Source organism: Artemia franciscana, chromosome 3 (genome assembly GCF_032884065.1).
Source record: "Artemia franciscana chromosome 3, ASM3288406v1, whole genome shotgun sequence".
NCBI classification, from domain to species: domain Eukaryota; kingdom Metazoa; phylum Arthropoda; class Branchiopoda; order Anostraca; family Artemiidae; genus Artemia; species Artemia franciscana.
In genome coordinates, this window is record NC_088865.1 from 30897019 (window position 1) to 30915656 (window position 18638).

General features: G+C 35.1%; 1 protein-coding gene and 1 long non-coding RNA gene across 4 annotated transcripts in view; one reads left to right on the forward strand and one right to left on the reverse strand.

Moving 5' to 3' along the window:
• The window catches only part of LOC136025148 (dedicator of cytokinesis protein 1-like), a 132537-nt gene extending 124459 nt beyond the window's left edge, over positions 1 to 8078 (reverse strand). For both annotated transcript variants that reach the window (XM_065700899.1, XM_065700897.1), the window contains exon 1: positions 7980 to 8078. In XM_065700899.1, coding sequence (XP_065556971.1) covers positions 7980 to 8025 — 46 coding nt within the window. In that variant the 5' untranslated portion in view covers positions 8026 to 8078. The remainder of the gene's footprint in view (positions 1 to 7979) is intronic.
• Positions 8079 to 8301: 223 nt separating this feature from the next.
• LOC136025150 (uncharacterized) overlaps positions 8302 to 18638 on the forward strand; it is a 46003-nt gene continuing 35666 nt past the window's right edge. Inside the window, exons 1-3 of one of the 2 annotated variants that reach the window (XR_010617019.1) lie at positions 8302 to 8414; positions 13175 to 13417; positions 17756 to 17852. This is a non-coding gene — a long non-coding RNA (uncharacterized LOC136025150). The remainder of the gene's footprint in view (positions 8415 to 13174; positions 13418 to 17755; positions 17853 to 18638) is intronic. The other variant, XR_010617018.1, reaches the window with a different exon arrangement.

Consider the following 18638-nt stretch of genomic DNA (forward strand, 5'->3'; position numbering starts at 1 on the left):
ATGCAGACCTGCAAAAAAAAATACTCAATAAATCTATGCTAAGTGGACAAGATCCATACAATGGCCTTCTTGAATATCATAACATATCCATGGATGAAATAACAGCAACAGCCCTGCTGCTGATGAGGCACCAGTTGCAATCAGTATTTCCAGTCACAGAGCAACACCTAGAAAAGCAACTGTGCCTGAAAATAAGTTTCTGGCATAGAGAAAACATAGCAGAGCACACCAAAAAGAATATTATAATAGGACTACAAAAATACCACTAGAAATAACAGTACAACCAAAATTACATGTCCAGAAAACACCAAACAGTCCATGGAAAAGATAAACAGTAATTGAAACTTGCCCTCAACCATAATCACGCAAGGTTCTTACTAATGACAGATCACTGATCTGATGCAATAGAGTTAGAATATCTCATAGAAAGGAAAAAAGTAGAGAAGTATCTCAATGAAGATATGAAAGTGAGCTAGATGGAACTTCTCTGCATGATACAACTATAATCAAAACTAACACTTTCCATGGCCCAGCTTCCACCAAATTAACAGTCCCAGCTGATTGCATGCAATTTAATCCAACATTACACATTGAAAAAACTTCCTCTCTCCATGCTAGCGGAGGAGCACAGCACCACCAAATAAAGTGGAACCCATCAAATCTGGGATATAACTCAAGAGGTTGAATCTCTGAAGATTAAGAGTATTATTTCTTCAGAAGAAGGGAGACATAGTATCCCACTATGATATGCATGCCTTAGTGAATTAGTTATTGCTCTGCTTAATTTTTTTTTGTTTGCATTGCTTGCTCATTTGTTGATTATATTATGTTTAAAGACCCTTGGGTCATATTAAACAATTAAACTTGCTGGACTTCTACAATTACCATCTTAGTCCTGGAAGCAGCATTTGTATCCTGACTGAGATGCAGATGAACAACAAAAATGGAAAAAAGGTAAAGAGCACACAAGACAGGACCTATCCATGTTAAATGGGTAGAAGCAGTTGAATATCACAACATACATAAAAATTGGAAAAAATAGAGCTATGAGGGGGAAAAAGAGCATAGAAAAAACATTTTAGAGATAAATATGACTACAACCATGACAGGTTCAAGAATGCCAGAATACATGAAGAGGCAATTGCAGCTGACTCAAAAGTGAGCCCAAAGAAGTTCTGGTACCATTTCTATGTAGAAATGATGATAACAAAAAACCTTGGATGCAGATGAAAAAGCAGACCTGCTGAACTTCAAGGTTTGATACAATTTTCTCAATTAAACCCATAGCCAAAATTGGTTGCTACCTGTACAACCAATCCATGACCCAACTGTCATCCCAGTGTTGTGTAAAGAGAAAATTATAAAGAGAACATATTGCTCAACCAATCTTGATCATGTCTGAGATGGCTCTCACTTCTAGAGTCCTCCAAAATGATTAGAAGCTGGCCAGTATTAAGCCAATACACAAAAAAAAGGAGAATGCCATGCTAGTAATTATTGACCCACAAGTCTTGCATATATCATATGTAAAGTCCTCAAGAGCATTGTAAATAAGAAACTGGTGAATATAAATAGTACTTTATTATCAAGCAAACTCTCACAACATATAAAACTGCCAAACTTGTTGCCTTCAGTCAGCTAGCCTAGATCATATAAAAAAAAAGAACAAGTACAGAAGTGCAATATTAAAACACTGCCTACAACAATGAACCATACTAGTCTGTAAAATAAAATGAGTACAATGAATAAAAATGAGTACTTATGCACACAAACATAAGTACATAAGTAAAATAAGTAAAAGTAAGTAATGAAAATAGAATGAATAAAAATGAGGGCATAAGTACATTATAAAAACATACAGTGATGAATCCAACTGGCCTGTCAAATAAAAATGAAACAAAAAATAAGACTTTAACAATAAACATGAGAGATTTTAATTTCAATTTTACTGGTCTTGCAACTTGAAAAAAACTCAGCTCCTTATCAAAATCTAACAAGTGCCTACATTTTAGACAGCAGCCAACCCATCAAAATAGAATAGATTAATTATGCCAAAGCCTTTCTTTCTGGAGACATGCCTCTGCTAATAACCCAAATCATCATACTATTCCTGACCTTGTTGACCACAGTGCACTACACTCATCTCCAATAGATAAGGCTGATCTTCTAAATGCACAATTTGCTTCTGCCTTTACCCAAAACTCAAGTCCCTCCTCACCAGATCCTCTATCATATGAAGTGCTTTTTCCCATGTCTAATCTGTCAGTCAGTGAAGTAATGGTTTTCAATAGCCTTGAAAAGCTTGACGTAAATAAGTCAAAGGGACCAGACAGTGTTCATCTATGTCTTCTTAGGGAGTGTTAAAAAGCTCTCAGTAATCCCTGTGCATGCTGCTTTAGTTATGTCTTCAAAATGGGGAACTACCACATGATTGGAAAACATCTTATATAACCCCAATCCATAAAAAGGGACAAAGAGACTCTGCAGAAAATTACCATCCTATAAGCATCACTTCTGCAGTTGTTAAGGTGCTTGAGAGATTTGTTAACAAAGCTCTAACTGAACATTTTGAGGTCAATAACATCCTCCCCACTTCACAACATGGATTCAGATCTGGTAGATCTGTGGACACTAACTTCATCCAAACATATGAATTAGTGACTACACTGCTTGATAAGAGTCTTCCTGTCAACATGATTCTTCTTGATCTGTCCAAAGCATTTAACAAGGTTTGTCATGGATTCCTTATAATCAATTTGAAGGCTACAATTGTCAATTAAGAAGTTGTACAGTGGATTATGGGCTTCCTCTCTGAAAGATCACAGAGTGTCAGTTTTTGATTCACAAGGAACTCTTTGTTTCTCTTCTCCCACAACTGTATTAAGTGGCATGCCCCAGGGCACTATTGTTGGACCAACACTTTTCAACTTCTATGTCAACAATCTACCCACCCTTCTTTCAAATCTTATTACCCTTTAAGCTGATGAATCAAAACTAGTTGGAAAAGTGGCTACTCTCTCTTACAAGCAATCAATTCAAACAGATCTTGACAGTCTAGGAAGATAGGCTAACATGTGGTTCCTTACTTTTAATAATATGAAAAAAACTTCGTTTTCTTAAAGAGTTAAAGAGGCTGCGTCCCAAAGTCGAACCTTAAAACGTACAGGAATTAGGAGAGGCAGTTGGGGGGCTGCCGCCCCCCAAACCCCCGCTTTTAAAGACTCTTTTGTACAGGTTTTTTGTTGTGGGGGGGGACTTCATTGTTACTAATTACTAGTTTAAGCGCAATGGTTCTCCTGTCCTCTTGTGTTTAACATCTTTCGAAGTTATTCCATTATTCATTCATTTCAATTTTTTGTTAATTAAAAGAGGGCGTTTCCGAAGCCAAGAGCGGGGGGTTAGGGGGGCGGCAGCCCCCCAAAACAAAAAACCTGTACAAAAGTCTTTAAAAGCGGGGGGTTTTGGGGGCGGCAGCCCCCCAACTGCCTCTCCTAATTCCTGTACGTTTTAAGGTTCGATTTTGGGACGCAGCCTCTTTAACTCTTTAAGAAAACGAAGTTTTTTTCATATTATTTCTGTACGTTTTTCTACAATCCATGGTGGATGTAATTTAATAATTCCTGTGCTCCTCGTACAGGAATTAGGAGAGGAAGTTGGGTGGCTGCCGCCCCCCAACCCCCCCCCCCCCCGCTTTTAAATCATTATATAAAATAGAAAGAAAAATAGATAGAATGACCGAAATGTTTCTTTTTTTCTGGAATGGAGCTGGATTCTTATGATGCTTGCAGTCATTCCCGCCGTGCCGAGCTGATTATTTTGATGTACTTGAATGTTGATATTGGTAACTTTTAAGAATTTCAAAAATTAACATGGGCTCTTATGGGGAAATGGGTTTTTCTAAGCTAGAAAATCAGGGGGTTAAGATTTCCCAAAGAAACTTTCCAGGAAAATTACTCGGAGGATTCCGCGTCGAATGAGTCTTCGTACACCCTTCGTACATTCCTGTACGTTTTAAGGGTTGACTTTGGGATACAGCCTCTTTAACTCTTTAAGAAATCGAAGTTTTTTTTCATATTTTGTGAAAGAAAACCGCCCGATAGGGGACTTGAACCCTTGACCCGAGGATTAAAAGTCCCACGCTCTACCGGCTGAGCTAACCACCTGCATGTGTGTAAATATAACTTTTAAATAACTTTTAAAAATTTCAAATTAACATGGGCTCTTATGGAGAAATGGGTTAATTAAGTGGCTAATGCATGGTTTCTGGAAAACAGGGAAGGAGTTATCGGATCAAGCTGAAATTTCGCGGATAAGCTCCTGGGCCGTAGGGGACCTTAACTTGTGAATTTCAGCCCAATCGGACAACGTTAAAGGGGGGGGGGGTTGGGGGGTCGAAACTTTCGGGGGGGTTAAGATTTTCCTACGAAACTTTCAAGGAAACTTACTCGGAGAATTCCGCATCGAATGAGTCTTTGTACACCCAGATCCGATGTCGGCTGTGACCTGTAGGCGTGGCAGAAAAAAAAGAATATGAAAATTAAGTGGCTATGCGTGGTTTCTGGAAAACAGGGAAGGAGTTATCAGATCGAGCTGAAATTTCGCGGATAAGCTCCTGGGCCCTAGGGGACCTTAACTTGTGAATTTCAGCCCGATCGGACAACGTTAAAGGGGGGCTGGGGTTGGTGGGTCGAAACTTTCAGCCAGATTTTCCCCATGAAGGAAAAGTCGGAGGGGGATGAAATTTGGCAGGTTTCTTAGTTGGAGCTCGGGCTACGAAATGCATCCCTCTCCATCCCTCTGCGACTACTGGAACCGAAGATCGCTTAACATTGTTGTGGTTCGCCTCTTTATAGAGGCACGAGTGTGCCTCCTTGATGTTGACATATGCCATGTCATCCATTTTGGCAAACACAACAAGCATCATAAGTATTTCCTTCAAGACAACTTCCTTTCTGCTGTTTCTGATGAAAGAGATCTTGAGGTTATTGTTGATCACCAATTAAAGTTTAGCAGCCATGCTAAGTCTGTTTCATCTTCTGCAAATAAATCCCTTGGTATCATAAAAAGAAGCATATCCAGCCAACACCCAAGAGTTTTTATGAAGTTATGTAAGGTACTTGTATGACCATGAGTTTGCAATGTAATTGGCAGCCCCTTTTTTCAAAAAAATAAGAAGTTGCTTGAGGATGTCCAGTGTCATGTCACTAAGATGGTTAGCAGCATGAATAAATTTCAATACAAAGAAAGACTATATCATTTGAAGCTGCCAACACTGACATACTGAAGGAAAAGGGGTGATATGATTTTAACCCAAAAAAAAAACTTTCTAAAGACACCCTTCCTAGTCTCTTTGCATAGCCCTTGCATTCTGGTACTAGAGGACATTCAATAAAGCTCCCTATGCAGTGTTCCATGAGTAGACATAGAAGTCATTTCTTCAGCCAAAGAGTCATCAATCTGCAGAATCAACAGTCTGAGGAAACAGTTTCTGCAAGTTCAACTGACATGTTAAAGTCCCACCTTGATAGGGAATGGCTCTGCCAGGGGTTTCATTACAATTGGGAAGCTGTAGAGTCCTCCAAAAGAATCTAGATCAACTACCACAATCTACACCAAAAAAATTTTTGTTTCATCATTGGAGCATCACAAGGATGGAAAATCCTTATATCACTCCAAGCTGTGATTTAAGGTAAGGTAAAAATTTACAGGCATTTAGAATGCATGAAGGTGTAGTAGCTTCTTGGGTAGAAGTCTTTCCAACTGGTAGGACTCAGAGAGTGCTGGTCTACAACCACAAGGGTAATGCTGTTTATCTTCAATTGTTATCTGTCATTAGGTGATTGCTACAGCTGAGGGCACCATCCTGGGGCCAGCATCATCCAGCATGTATATCAATTACTGTGAAACTAAAGTAACAAATGCTCGGATACTATATGTTGGTGACTGCAAATTTCTTGGACAGGCCTTAAACACCAAAAATTAGTCAATCATGCTGGAAGACTTGGACAAGCTACCTAGGTAGCCATCAGATTGGTGTCTACAGTTCAACACCTCAAAAATCAGTGTCCTGTATATTTGATAGAACAATATAAAATATCTTCATTAAATATGTATAGTCAAGGTAGATGAAGTTAGTGGTCAGGAGAAGGACTTGGTGGTCATTATTGATAATAAGTTCAAGTTTCATAGCTGTAAACAAGCTCAAGCTGCAACCCTTCCCTTCAGACTCTTATACTTATAAAATGAACATTAAATTGATACACCACCAGTAAAATTCCCTATAGAAGGCTTAACAAAACTTTATCTGGGTGGAAATATGATTTAAGATAATTTAAGGAAATATTGATTACTTCTCAAGTACCCATAGACTAGATAATTACAATTTTAAATAAAGAAAGCTTTAAAAAAAATCAGCAGCCTAACTCTTTTAGCTTTTACAGCTAAGGGCTTCATTTGATATTGTTTTAGTAATCTTACTCTCTATGAGAAAACACTATAAAATTTAGGACATTGCTTTAAACATTCTAATATTCTTACTTATATCATTTCTAAATGCAGAAGATTAAGCTTTAGAACTCCTTTATGGACAATCTATAGCCTACTCCATGAACTTTCAATAGTATAACTTGTTTCTTCCTGTTGCTTGTTTACTGTTTGCCATTTAATTAAAATGAATAAAATCTGTACTATTGAAAATTTATTGATTAGCCTATAGGTTATATAACTTGGGATATATATTTGTTCTTTGGGGGGGATGTTTAGTGGGCTAATCTGCATTTAGGAATGATATAACTAAGTAGGCTATATTTTAGAATTTTTTGAGTGAGTTTAAAGAATTTTTTGGTGCTTCTTGTGGAGAGTAGGATTACTGTACTAGCCTAATATCCTGTATTTGGCCTCATTGGGGGGAGAGATACCTGCAACACCAGCCAACTTTATTGATACTATACTGATCATAAAATAAGCTTAGGGAAGAATTTTGAATCAAAAATCAATCAAATTAAAATTCTAATTTAAGATCTTCCCACTATCTTGAAAAGTAGGCCAGTTGAGTTAGGCTATGAGAATTACACATTCAAGAAGGATATAGCCTATGGCCAACAGTATAACCTGAGAAGGCATTTCTATATTCCTACTAATTTTTAACCAATACCGAAAATTTTCCAAATCATATCATTCGTTCCTTTTGGAGTTTTTGTTGTTAGCCTATTGATAAGACTTGGTCCTTGCTTAGGCCTTCTGTTCATAAGCACTTCAATAATAAAGATGAAGCATCTGATATTTCATCAGTAAAATTCTAGTTAATTGACTTCTTCCTATCTCAGAAAGGGTTTAGGTTAGGAAAATGATTCTTTCAGAGATGGGTCTATAGGCTAAAGAAGTCCTGGGAAGGTATTATAAAGTACCCATCTCCACTCCTTCTCCTTCTAAAGGGCCCTAAAATTTGCCTATATGACAGGTCTATACCTATTGCAATTTTGACAAAACAACATTTTACCTTAATTTTCAGTTACTAGTTGCTTTTTCTCTGCCTTTAGTTCTGAAAATACAATTCCTGTTATTTGAGTAGAATTTTGAGCCAAATCAATGTTTTTTTTTTTCAAAATTTAGGAAATGTATTTGCATATCTTTCAAACCTTATAAAATGGAATTGAGCAAAGTTATGAAGCTGAAAACAATTTTGTTGTACTCCAATTAAGCAGAAGATCTATTTTGCAAGGTTTCACTTTTATAACACACAAATTTTTAAAGGTCATCAAAGGTCAGGGCCCTCTAGAGGGAGAAGGAGTGGAGGTAGTTGCTTCAAAATACTTTCCCGGGACACACTTTAGTCTCTAGATTCATCCCAGAAAGTTTCATTTTTCTAACCTAGACCCTTTCTGTAATATCAAGAAGTCAATTAACTAGAATTTTACCATTTCATCATATAACTAAGAGCTGGGCAGTTTGGAAAAAAAAATACAGGCGCAGAATCTCACCAACAACAACCGTATTGCCAGGGACTTTAACCCAATCTGTTCCCATCTTTTGAACATTTATAATTACTGCCGCGCCCTAGGGTATCGCGAAACAAATATCTAATCCCTATTTAGAGTGCGTTTGATTTAGCATTAAAAGTAAACAGACAAACGAAAAAATCGACATTTACATCAGTCAGTTCATGGTCGAATGGAAACCAAAGGATTGTCTTTTAATTGGTAAAATAAGCTGCCTATGCTTTTTACAGCTTATACATCGGACGGGGGCGATTTACGCGTCTGTCAAAATACAAAAAAGTTCAATGCTCTTATTTACAGCGGAAAATTCAAAAGTTTAGATCATGCGAAATTTTGTATTGGACTCACAAAATCTAATTACTCTTTTGTTAGCTAAAGTGTTACTGTGGGGTGTTTCAAACAGGCCAAATTGGCTATGTAAGTCTACTTCCGTATTACTAGCATTGTTTCTAATAAGTGTTCTTTTTAATTTAAGTTTTGTTTAAACAAGTTACTTGTTTAAAAACCATTAAAGTTTTGCATTTGCTTTGCTAGGAAATTGTCTTAAAAAGTACCAAGTTTAGAAAGTTATGTTAATATTCTTCTTGCTGATCAGTATAATTATTTTAAAAATTCCTTCTGTTTAAAGCATTTTAGAGAGATCCAACCATGGGCACATTTCTCTCACAAATGATTTTGCTCAAATGAGTGTGTGGAAAACAAACAGAACTATAATATCACAAAACTAAGCATTCATATTTCTGATTGTTTCTCCTAAGTAAATACAATCCCTGATGGAGTTTTGTTGATACATGTCTTAAAATTAATTTGTCTAAATAAAATATGTATTGTTTATGGGACAGTAGGCCTAGTGAACATGACAGCAACTATGACTTGATTTGTTTGGTTTTTTTCAATATTTTTTCATATAATTGTTGTTCTCTGGTCACATTTGTTCCTTCTTTAGTTGCTGGCACTCTAGGTTGAGATTCCTTTGTTTAAGGGACACAGGTTTAAATCCTGGCATTATGAGTTTATTTGGTTTGGGACAAGGGTCAGTGATGTGACTCTGTAAGCTCAGCCAGAATCAGCCCAACTTTAAAAGATTACCTAGAGAAAGCTCAGGACAGTAAGCAGGAAGGGCATGCAAAAGCATAGGATGGCTGGTCCTTAGTTTCCTATTGCACCTCCTGGCTAAAGGACCACCTGGTCCTTTACTGGCCTACTGACTTGGCCATAAAAGCTTTCTTTTAAAGCCATTAAATATAAGTACAAATGAAAAAATGCCAGTAAGGTGGTCCTTTCTTTTCCATGAATTGTTGATGTGTAGACAAGGGTGTGGGTCATGACAGATGGCTAGTAAAAGTAATAGAGTGAATTTGTTGCAAGGTTTAAAAATTTAGGGCTGTTGCTATGGTTGGCTAATGAGCACAAAAGTAAAATTTTGTGAATGGTTTTTCATTGTGACTGTTATACTTATTTAGTGTCAAGTATTTTAAAGTTAATCATTATTGTTTTGTTTTAATTGCCATAGACATAGGACTTTAGTAAAATAACCTACTTATGTCCATCCATTTTCTTTAAACAGACAGGGGTTCTATTTTTCCCAGCTGCAACAAATTTATATGCAATTCTGAGACCAGGGGTTGCAAAGTAAGTCAAATCTTGCAAATAGAACTGTGGTATGACTAATTAATTTGTAAGAAATGTATATCAATTTAAAGATTAAAAAACAATCATGTAGAAAACAAACAAGACAAATAAATCAAAATATCCCTTTACAACCATTTAATGAAGGGTCACAAATGTTGGTCACCCCTTAAGATTGAAATGAGCAAAGCTTCAAATATGAATCTGTTTTCTTTAAACAGACTGAAGGGGCAAACCTCCAAGCTTTGACAAATTCAATCTCACTTATGGGCTCTTTCCTTTTTAATGGAACTTCATTCCAAACAACTGTTTATGTTTCAATGACACACAACAAAAGGTAAGATTTGTTATTTGCCATACATAGACATACACAAAGTTTATATAAATTGAATGTATCAAACTTCTTTCAGTTATCAAATAGGTGTTTAAAAATTAAAAAACTGTCTAAATTTCCTTACAAGACCTGTGGATTAGTCCTGTGGTAAGCATGGCCATGTCCTTTTTTCATCCTCCTTGTGATCTCCTTTAATTTGACCCCATCTCATCTATTAAGTCTTGCACAAGGATTTGAGCTTACTCCTTTGTTTTAGGCCCTAGGTTGTGTGGTATTCCTTGAAATCAAGGTAAATTTATTAGAGCTTTGACTAATTTACTAGCTAAAAGACAAGTATATCACTCAATGAGCCTTTTAATGTTTTTCTGAGTACATACATCACTACACTTAAAAATGGATTCTAGCCGCCCCTCCCCCCTAATGGGCTGGAGAAGTTGTAGGCAGCATATAGAAGTTTGCTTGTGTTTTTTTCTTAAACTGATTTGGACAATTTGATATTATCCCATGAATCTATAATTAATAAAACTTTCAGCAAACTTTTTTAGCCTACATATCCAAAGGTTATATGCTATCAAGGCTCATCATGAGAGAGGGGCTGGCATGCATTTGAGACAACAAAGATTAGCCTAGAAAATTTAAAAAAATAGAAGATACATAAATTGGTATTTTGTAATCAAAGCATCAACATATTTACCAAGAATACCATTCAAGCCAAATCTGCATAAGCCAGTGTGATTCAAGCTTCACCCCATTGTGATTCAAGCTTCAACTCAGTTTAATGAGTCTACCCATAGTAGAGACTAACCTAATACTATAAGGATAATTGGTTACTAGAATAAGATACACAGCAGTTGGACAACTGATCACCACTTTAACTGTTGTATCACAGTAAAATGTATTATGGGGTAATGTCCCAATACTCAGACAGAGCATAATCTTGGCCAAATATTTTAGTTACAGTAAACTAGGTAGTAAACTCCTGATCTGGAATATGAAGTATATAGTTAGAAGTGGGCTAGCTTAGTAGGCAATAGCTTCCTACTACCCAGAAACACATTGTTTTCATTTTTTTTATTAAAAAACGTACCCTTACATTTTATCCTATTTGAATACAATTAAACTGCTTCACAACCTTTGCCATAAATTGAATGTACCTGTGATTGGCTCTATCTATCATTTACTTACTTGCTCTGTTTTTGCAATTCCATGTCTAGGATCAGGCATTACTTTTAAATTCTTGCTCAAGCTTAAAATTTGCGTCCATGATTAAGGTCTATTTTTGACTATCAGTGCAATTGAAACTATTAGCATTTTAGCCTATATTGTTAAATAGTAAAGTTAGTGTATTTTTGCCACCCCCTAGGACAAGTTTTTTACTTCTTGAGGAGGCTGTCAATGCTGATGTTGTTTTTTGGGTCTGATAAATATCTCTCTCTTATAAAATTCTAGACAAGACACTTTTTGCTATCTTGGAAAGCAGTTAGGTTATGAACATAATACATTCAGGGACAGATCTATAGAATAAAGTATGTCCCAGGAATGTATGTTAAAGAACTTACTTAACTCTTTCTTTCTCTAGAGGATATTGACCTTTGACAACCTTAAAATCTGCATTTTATAAAAGCAAAATCATGCAAAATAGTTTTTCTGCTTAAATGAAATATTCAGCTTCACAATTTTGCTCAAACCCAATTTAAAAGGTATGAAAAACCTGTAAATATATTTTTTAAAAAATTAGAAAAAAATTGTTTATCCACATTAAAATTGTACTCAAATAATAGGAATTGCATTTTCAAAGCTAAAACCAGAGAAAAAGAAACCAAAAATTGAGGTAGGCTATAGTGTTATTTTGTCAAAATTCATACCTACTCCAATATCTAAATGACCAATCTATAAAGAGATCACCTAGGTTTAGGAATGGGTCATCAGTCTCTGGAGTAATGGTCTATCAAAGAGTTGTCCCCCAAAAAGACCTGTGGACCCTATTGGTAGATACCAGCCCATAGATATAACATTCATTTTCTGTAACTTAACTAAGACTGCTGTTTCATTCTAATATATCTCCTGATTTTAAAACAATGACATTCAAAATTCAGTAAATGTAGTAAATTCCTTTTTTCTAATTTCAATTAAAAAAGCTGTCACACTTATCAGATAGAAAATCAGCAGAAAGTAAGTAGTTAAGTAAATGTGGTGCTAGATAAATAGTTTTGGGACTACTTTTGCGCTAGTGACATTTTTTTCTTACAAAAATATACATCCGTTTGGAAAGTATTTTATTTTATGTCATAAATTTTCAAATATGTTCCTTCTATGTCCTAAATTTCTAATATATGTCCCTTATTGGCCCTATTATTTATTGTATCACCACACATGAGAATATGTCCTTTGGAAATAACATATCTGCAGTTGGTAATCCTTTTCAGAGCCAGATCGACTAGGTGTGGAGCCCCACAGGAATGTTTTGCGGGGTCCCCTTTATATATTGCATTTTTAAGCAAAATCCAAGTCCAGCATATAAATGAATATATATATATATATATATATATATATTCATGTAACCTTTAGCATAGCTGTTTGTGTTTCACAATATTTCTTCCTAGTGTTATTTTTTTATAATTATTGGGTTACGACCGATCTAATAATTCAGAAGATGTGAAAGCTGTTCTTTAACATCTGGGTCTAGTCGATGTAGATGCGTTAACCCGTGGTAATACGTCGTTGATTCGAGATTTTGTGTCGAACAATCAGTTTGATATTATTTCCCCTAGCTCTTAATTTTTCAATTTTCTAAGCAACAGAGCTCATGACCTGTTGTTTTTGTACATGGAGTATTGCCGAAGTAAGAGAGACTATTGGATCAGGTGCAGTGGTAAGTACCTTTAAAAAAAGGAATTGGACAAAGCGAGTTGTAACCTTTTGTTAACGTTAATATTGGGAGGCACTGCGGTATTTCAAATATTTCAGCATTTATTTTCCTAACTAAATGTAAATCACTAGTTCTTGCCTGTCTGAGTATATTGGTAGTGTCAGTGTCTGTTTTAGATTCATATCCAATGTCTAAGCCCTTCAAAATCTTATAGGACTTTGAAGTCATTAATATTGACTGTATGTAGTTTGCACAGTTTAAAAGGTTGTTGCTAGTGCTCACCAATGTTCCATCTATTACAAGCTTATTTGTCTAAACAAATTGAGTAATATACAATTTTCATAGGATAACCCCTCGGCAGCAAGTGGTTTTTCATCGTTAGATTTTTTGACTATCACCTGCAAATTTATAAATGTGGAAGCACATATGAAATAATCTTCACTGGAATAAATTTGGAAATGACCATTTCCAGATAGCGGTTATTGCGGATGGAATTTTTATAGTAACCATATTTTACACACACATCAGCAATTTCTACCTAGAAAGGATTCAATGGTGAGGTGACTGAGGGATGGGACTCTTTTTGTGGTAAGTGTGCCATTGCTGTCTAGGCAAAGAAATTCTTTTTTGATCTAACAATTTTTCCTCTTGATTTCTTTTTCTTCTTTGACAAGAGCGATGTCTTTCGCTTCTGACCTGAGTAGAGACTGATGAGTGATGAGGTTTGAGTAACCTTTTTCGCTTTGTCGTGATTTCCATCGTTTGCCTGTGCAATAGACCTCAGATTTTGTGAAACAACTTCTTTAAAATCCTTCCAAGAGCCCTAATCGTGTATCGTAGAAGACACAAAATCCACAGCAACTGGAGCAATAAAAAAACAACTAAGCATACCAATTGCCAAGACTGTAGCCGGACATTGACGAAAAACCCTTGTAATAGCTAATTTCATGACCCAATTGTCGCGATCCAAAAGTAGCAACATAGCAATCCAAATCAGGAAAAACCAATGAATTTTTCTATTAGCTATCTCGTTGTTGAATGGGCCGAAAATTACATGAAATCACAGCCGAACCTTTTGTTATTACTAAATGATCACTTAATTCAATTCTTAATTTTAACTGACAGAGTTCCAAATATGAATTTTTTACAGGAATATCTTGAAGGTGCTTCATATTGTAATGGTGAAAGTGTTCGTGAGTGGTTTTACCTTCAAGAACGCGTAGGAAGGGGACACTGTTATTACCGTATCTCGATGTGTAAAAAATGATGCTTAATAAAATATAAAATTTTCCAATGAGAAGTCGGGTGAATAGTCTGCAAAAATAGCACGTTCCAACCCACTGATGGTCCCAGTAATTTTACCATTGATTATATTCAGTTTAAAAACAAGAACATCTCAGATTATCGTTGAGATCCATCATTAATTCCGAAAAAAGGAGCTAATGCAAATCCTACCATGTTCCATTGAATGTTTAAAGTGGGATGCACCATTCTTACCAATAGAGATTCGTTTATTGATTGCATGACATAGATCGTTCGTGCTGCAAAACTCTTTGTATTTTAGGGTGAGATGTGGGTATAAATCAGAGTTAAGGGATTTCATCCATTCCACTTCCTCACAATACACTGGCAAGTCGTTTGGTCTAACTTTCATGTCATATGTACGATCTTTTCTAAGGATATCATATGTATTTTTGAGAATTCAATCAACAAGAGCAACTTTATACTTTCCATCAAATTTGATGCTGGGGAAGATTTTTGCCCTAAAATCACAGTTTTATTCACATTATAATAGAGGGAATCAGAGAACGTTGACACGTCACACAGTAATCATTGAGCATTGTGAACGGCTTCAGTGGCAATCCAAGAATCAAAGTCAGGTTTGTATTATAGCCAAAGAATAAGAATATAATTTAAATAAAAGAACAAAGAATATAAATATAACAAAGAATAATTTTCAATCTGATACATTCCATTTTTTTTATTTTTTGAACTCATAGTCATGAAAACCATGCGGAATCTTTTATCTTTCATATCAATAGATGATATGTTATAGGTTTAGTGTCTAAGACTTTTTGACACTGTGAAAAGTTCAGTGAACGATAAGTAATTCCCTTTTTCAAAAATATCACTAATTCAATTAATTCGAACTATATCACCAACATTGGAATATTGCTCAAATATTCGAGAAATATTCCAATGAACGTTGGCTATAAATAAACATGATTTAATCTAAATCATCAATAAAATCAGAAATATTTTTTAAGTACAGTATCTCAAGATTAAAAATCGAATAGTTCTTATCAATGCTTCCACGAATGACGCCTTTATTGGACAATGGCTATGATAGAGCATTGTATTATATTTACTATCTTTCAATAAAACCTATTTTACACGTGGATTAACAAATTCACTACCTCAATCTGTTTAAATTTTTGTATAGCCATCTTGTTGAAAGATGGATTCAAGAGCTTTAGCAGCTTCATCACCTCTCTTTGACCTCAATGGTTTGGCATATTGATGGCGAATAAAAACACTGATTGCAAGTAAAATAAAGTTGTGTGGACTATTTTAACGTCTTTGAACCTCATTTAGAGTCAAAAGATCTGCTTGTAGCATATGCAATGGAAAAGTGATTTTGCTTTTTAATAGTGACTACCGTGAACTCTATGATTTCGGTGAAGAGTGTAACCTAGTTCACTCTGTAAATACTCTGTCGCTAGCTTCTTTTCAAGTCCAGTGACTCAAGCAAGTGTGGTGGGGGAGCTTAAACTTTCTGCTTCACCAATATTCTCATAAACACGTTTCAAAATTTCAGCCATTTTGAACGGAAACACGTAGTGTAGTGTCAGCTACCCTTTTGCATATTAACAGGTGATGCACCGATATTAGGACACCAATAAATTTATTGGTAATAAGATTTTGTGGTAAGTTTGATGAGTTCAAACATTTATATAAATGACTGTCAAATGCTCCATGTATTTTACGCTTTACAATCAATTCTGATATCAAATAGAATAGATTCTAGGTCTTGCCATGGACTAAAACCTCATTCTTTTTTCCATCAGTTTGTACATGCTTACTTTCAGCAAGATAGGCCAAGAGTCTTTTACATTGCTCACGATACCATTGAGGTAATATGTCTAAAACACTTGCTAAAACTTTAGCCAATTCTTCTTGTTTTGGTAGTGGTGGTGATTTTTTAGGTGGAATATGTTAAATGGCATTTACTTTGAGTGTTCTTTCACGATAGGGTTTATGCCTATCCACTTGTCGTGAAGCAAAAGTTATTTTTAATCGTCGGCAATTGTCTCATTGTTAGTAAATTTACTTGTATACTCGGGTTTGAAGTACTGATTGAAGTGTATACTCGGGTTCGAAGTATATCCGAAATCTCATCTTGTTGCATAAAAACACGGGATTTTGGGTCACGGATGTGCAACTCCGGGGTCATTTGAATTGGTCTATTCAGTGATTACATTTACCATTTCCATGCAATTACCGCAGACCTTACGTTAGATCCGCCTGTGCCATCAGAGGCAATCAGGACATCCACGAGACTTTGCCAATCTTTTCTGAATTGGGCAGATGCATATATATACACATATATATATATATATATATATATATATATATATATATATATATATATATATATATATATATATATATATATATATATATTCTGGATTGGGTAGCTGCGTATATATATTCGCAATCGGTTTGAAGAGGAACGTGGATACTGTGAAGATCAGACTGGCATGAGTGATCCAAGGTCTTTCCTGTCGTCGACATCCGTTTGGGTGCCAATGTTAAATAGCTTTCGGAATCTGAGTGTCCTGAATTCGGAGAACATGGCCCAAGTATCTCCACCTCTGAGCTCTAATGATATCAGTCATCAGTGGCTGGTTGGCAAGTTTGCGGAATTTTCCATTTGTGGTTCTGTCTGATCAATGAATATCTAAAATTCTTCGAAGACAATTGTTCTCGAATGCAAGCATTCTCTTAAAGCAATTACAATTCGATTAAGAAGATAATTCATTAATGAATGCATAATTAATGGTGATAAAAAAACATACCTACACTCCAAAATGTATAAAGATCAGTTTGTTAGATTGGAAGTAAATCCTGTATAGATCAATAAAACTTCATCGTAAAGAGGGTGAAATTGAGGTGGTTGGCAGCCTTCCAGTCCACAATATTTAGTGTAATTGTTTTCAAAATGATCTTTTAGTGAAAAGTCTAGTTCTATTGTTGTCAGCTTGTAAGGTTCAGCCATTTTACTAGAGACTACTGTTTACAAGTCCTGTAATTATTGGCGGTAACAATAACAAGAATCTACCGCCCGCTTGAAGAAGCCGTTTTTTACTTATTTTTGGATGCTACTTCTGGCAATTTAACATTGCCTTCTTTTAAATTTAAACAATGCTTTGATAGGATATTAATACATTCTTTGTCAACACCATTTTTAAGCATAACATTTTTAAGCATAAGTCGTGGATTTTAATTACTTAGGACTGAAAAAAGTCTTTTTTCATGTAGTTTCTCCAGTGTCCTAATGGCAATTAATGACCTTTTTTGCAGTTTACTGGTAGACGTACTGTATTTTCATTGTCAAAAATATCAGTGACTACACGTCAATCCTGGGGTGTGTTCTAACTGAGATCTAGTAGAATATAACCCAAGATTAGGAATTTCGGTTCACCGGAATATATTTGTTTATTAAAGTTATGAAGGAACTTGAATCAGGAACAACCCTGTAGGCAATATAGGAAGTAGAATTCAAAGCAACTGTTCTCATACATTTTCTTTGATGAAAGAGATTGTGGAGAACGACATTTACGAAAAATTTTGCATGATGAGATCGGACCGGGAATAATTGTAGAATTCAAAGCAACTGTTCTCATACATTTTCTTTGATGAAAGAGATTGTGGAGAACGACGTTTACGAAAAATTTTGCATGATGAGATCGGACCGGGAATAATTGTAACATCTCCTAAGACCATTCTTCAACGGATTCAGGTAAATCATCAATTATCAAGTACGAGTTTGGTTCAATAATAAGAAAGACGTCATACCCTTGTAGTAATTTTTGTATGGTGCAATAGTCTTCATTTTATCATGTAAGGATAAAATGAATGCAATTTATATAATTTTTAGTCTATTTTACATGATTTTAATATCAATTATTGCATTTTTTTTCCTCCCTACATTCAAAATGAAAACAGGTCCTTGGAAATCAAATTTGGTCTCATTTTTGTACTTTTTCACAATGTAAATATGGGTTCTAGACCCCACATTGATCACCCCATCAATTTAGCCCATTTTCTATTGCATTCGCAACAATTTAAATGAAAATCTTCAACATTTTGCAGTTTTTCATCCTGATCTTCAAGATCAAAACAGGTCTTGTGAAATAAGAGTTTAATGATATTCATTCTTTTCTATACTACTTACAAAATGTAATAATTTAATATTTAGTGGATAGTTCGATATCAATATCTAAATAATTTATTTCGTCTTTATTTTTTTCTTTCAATGACCTTTAAAATCATACTTTCATCTAATTTTTTAAATTACTTTTTAAGATCAGCTGCTTTAGCATCAAAAAGCTTATGTCAAAATAGATCAACCATTTCACCTTTAAAATCAATATTAACAATGAGTTTATTTCCATATTTAGTTGTAACACATTTCATTCCTGTAATCGTGTATTCCATTCCAATATCTAAATCTCCTTTCCTCATAGTTTGATTATATTTATATTTTATTTTTCATTTCACTAAAAAGTTTCTCCATTTATTTTAA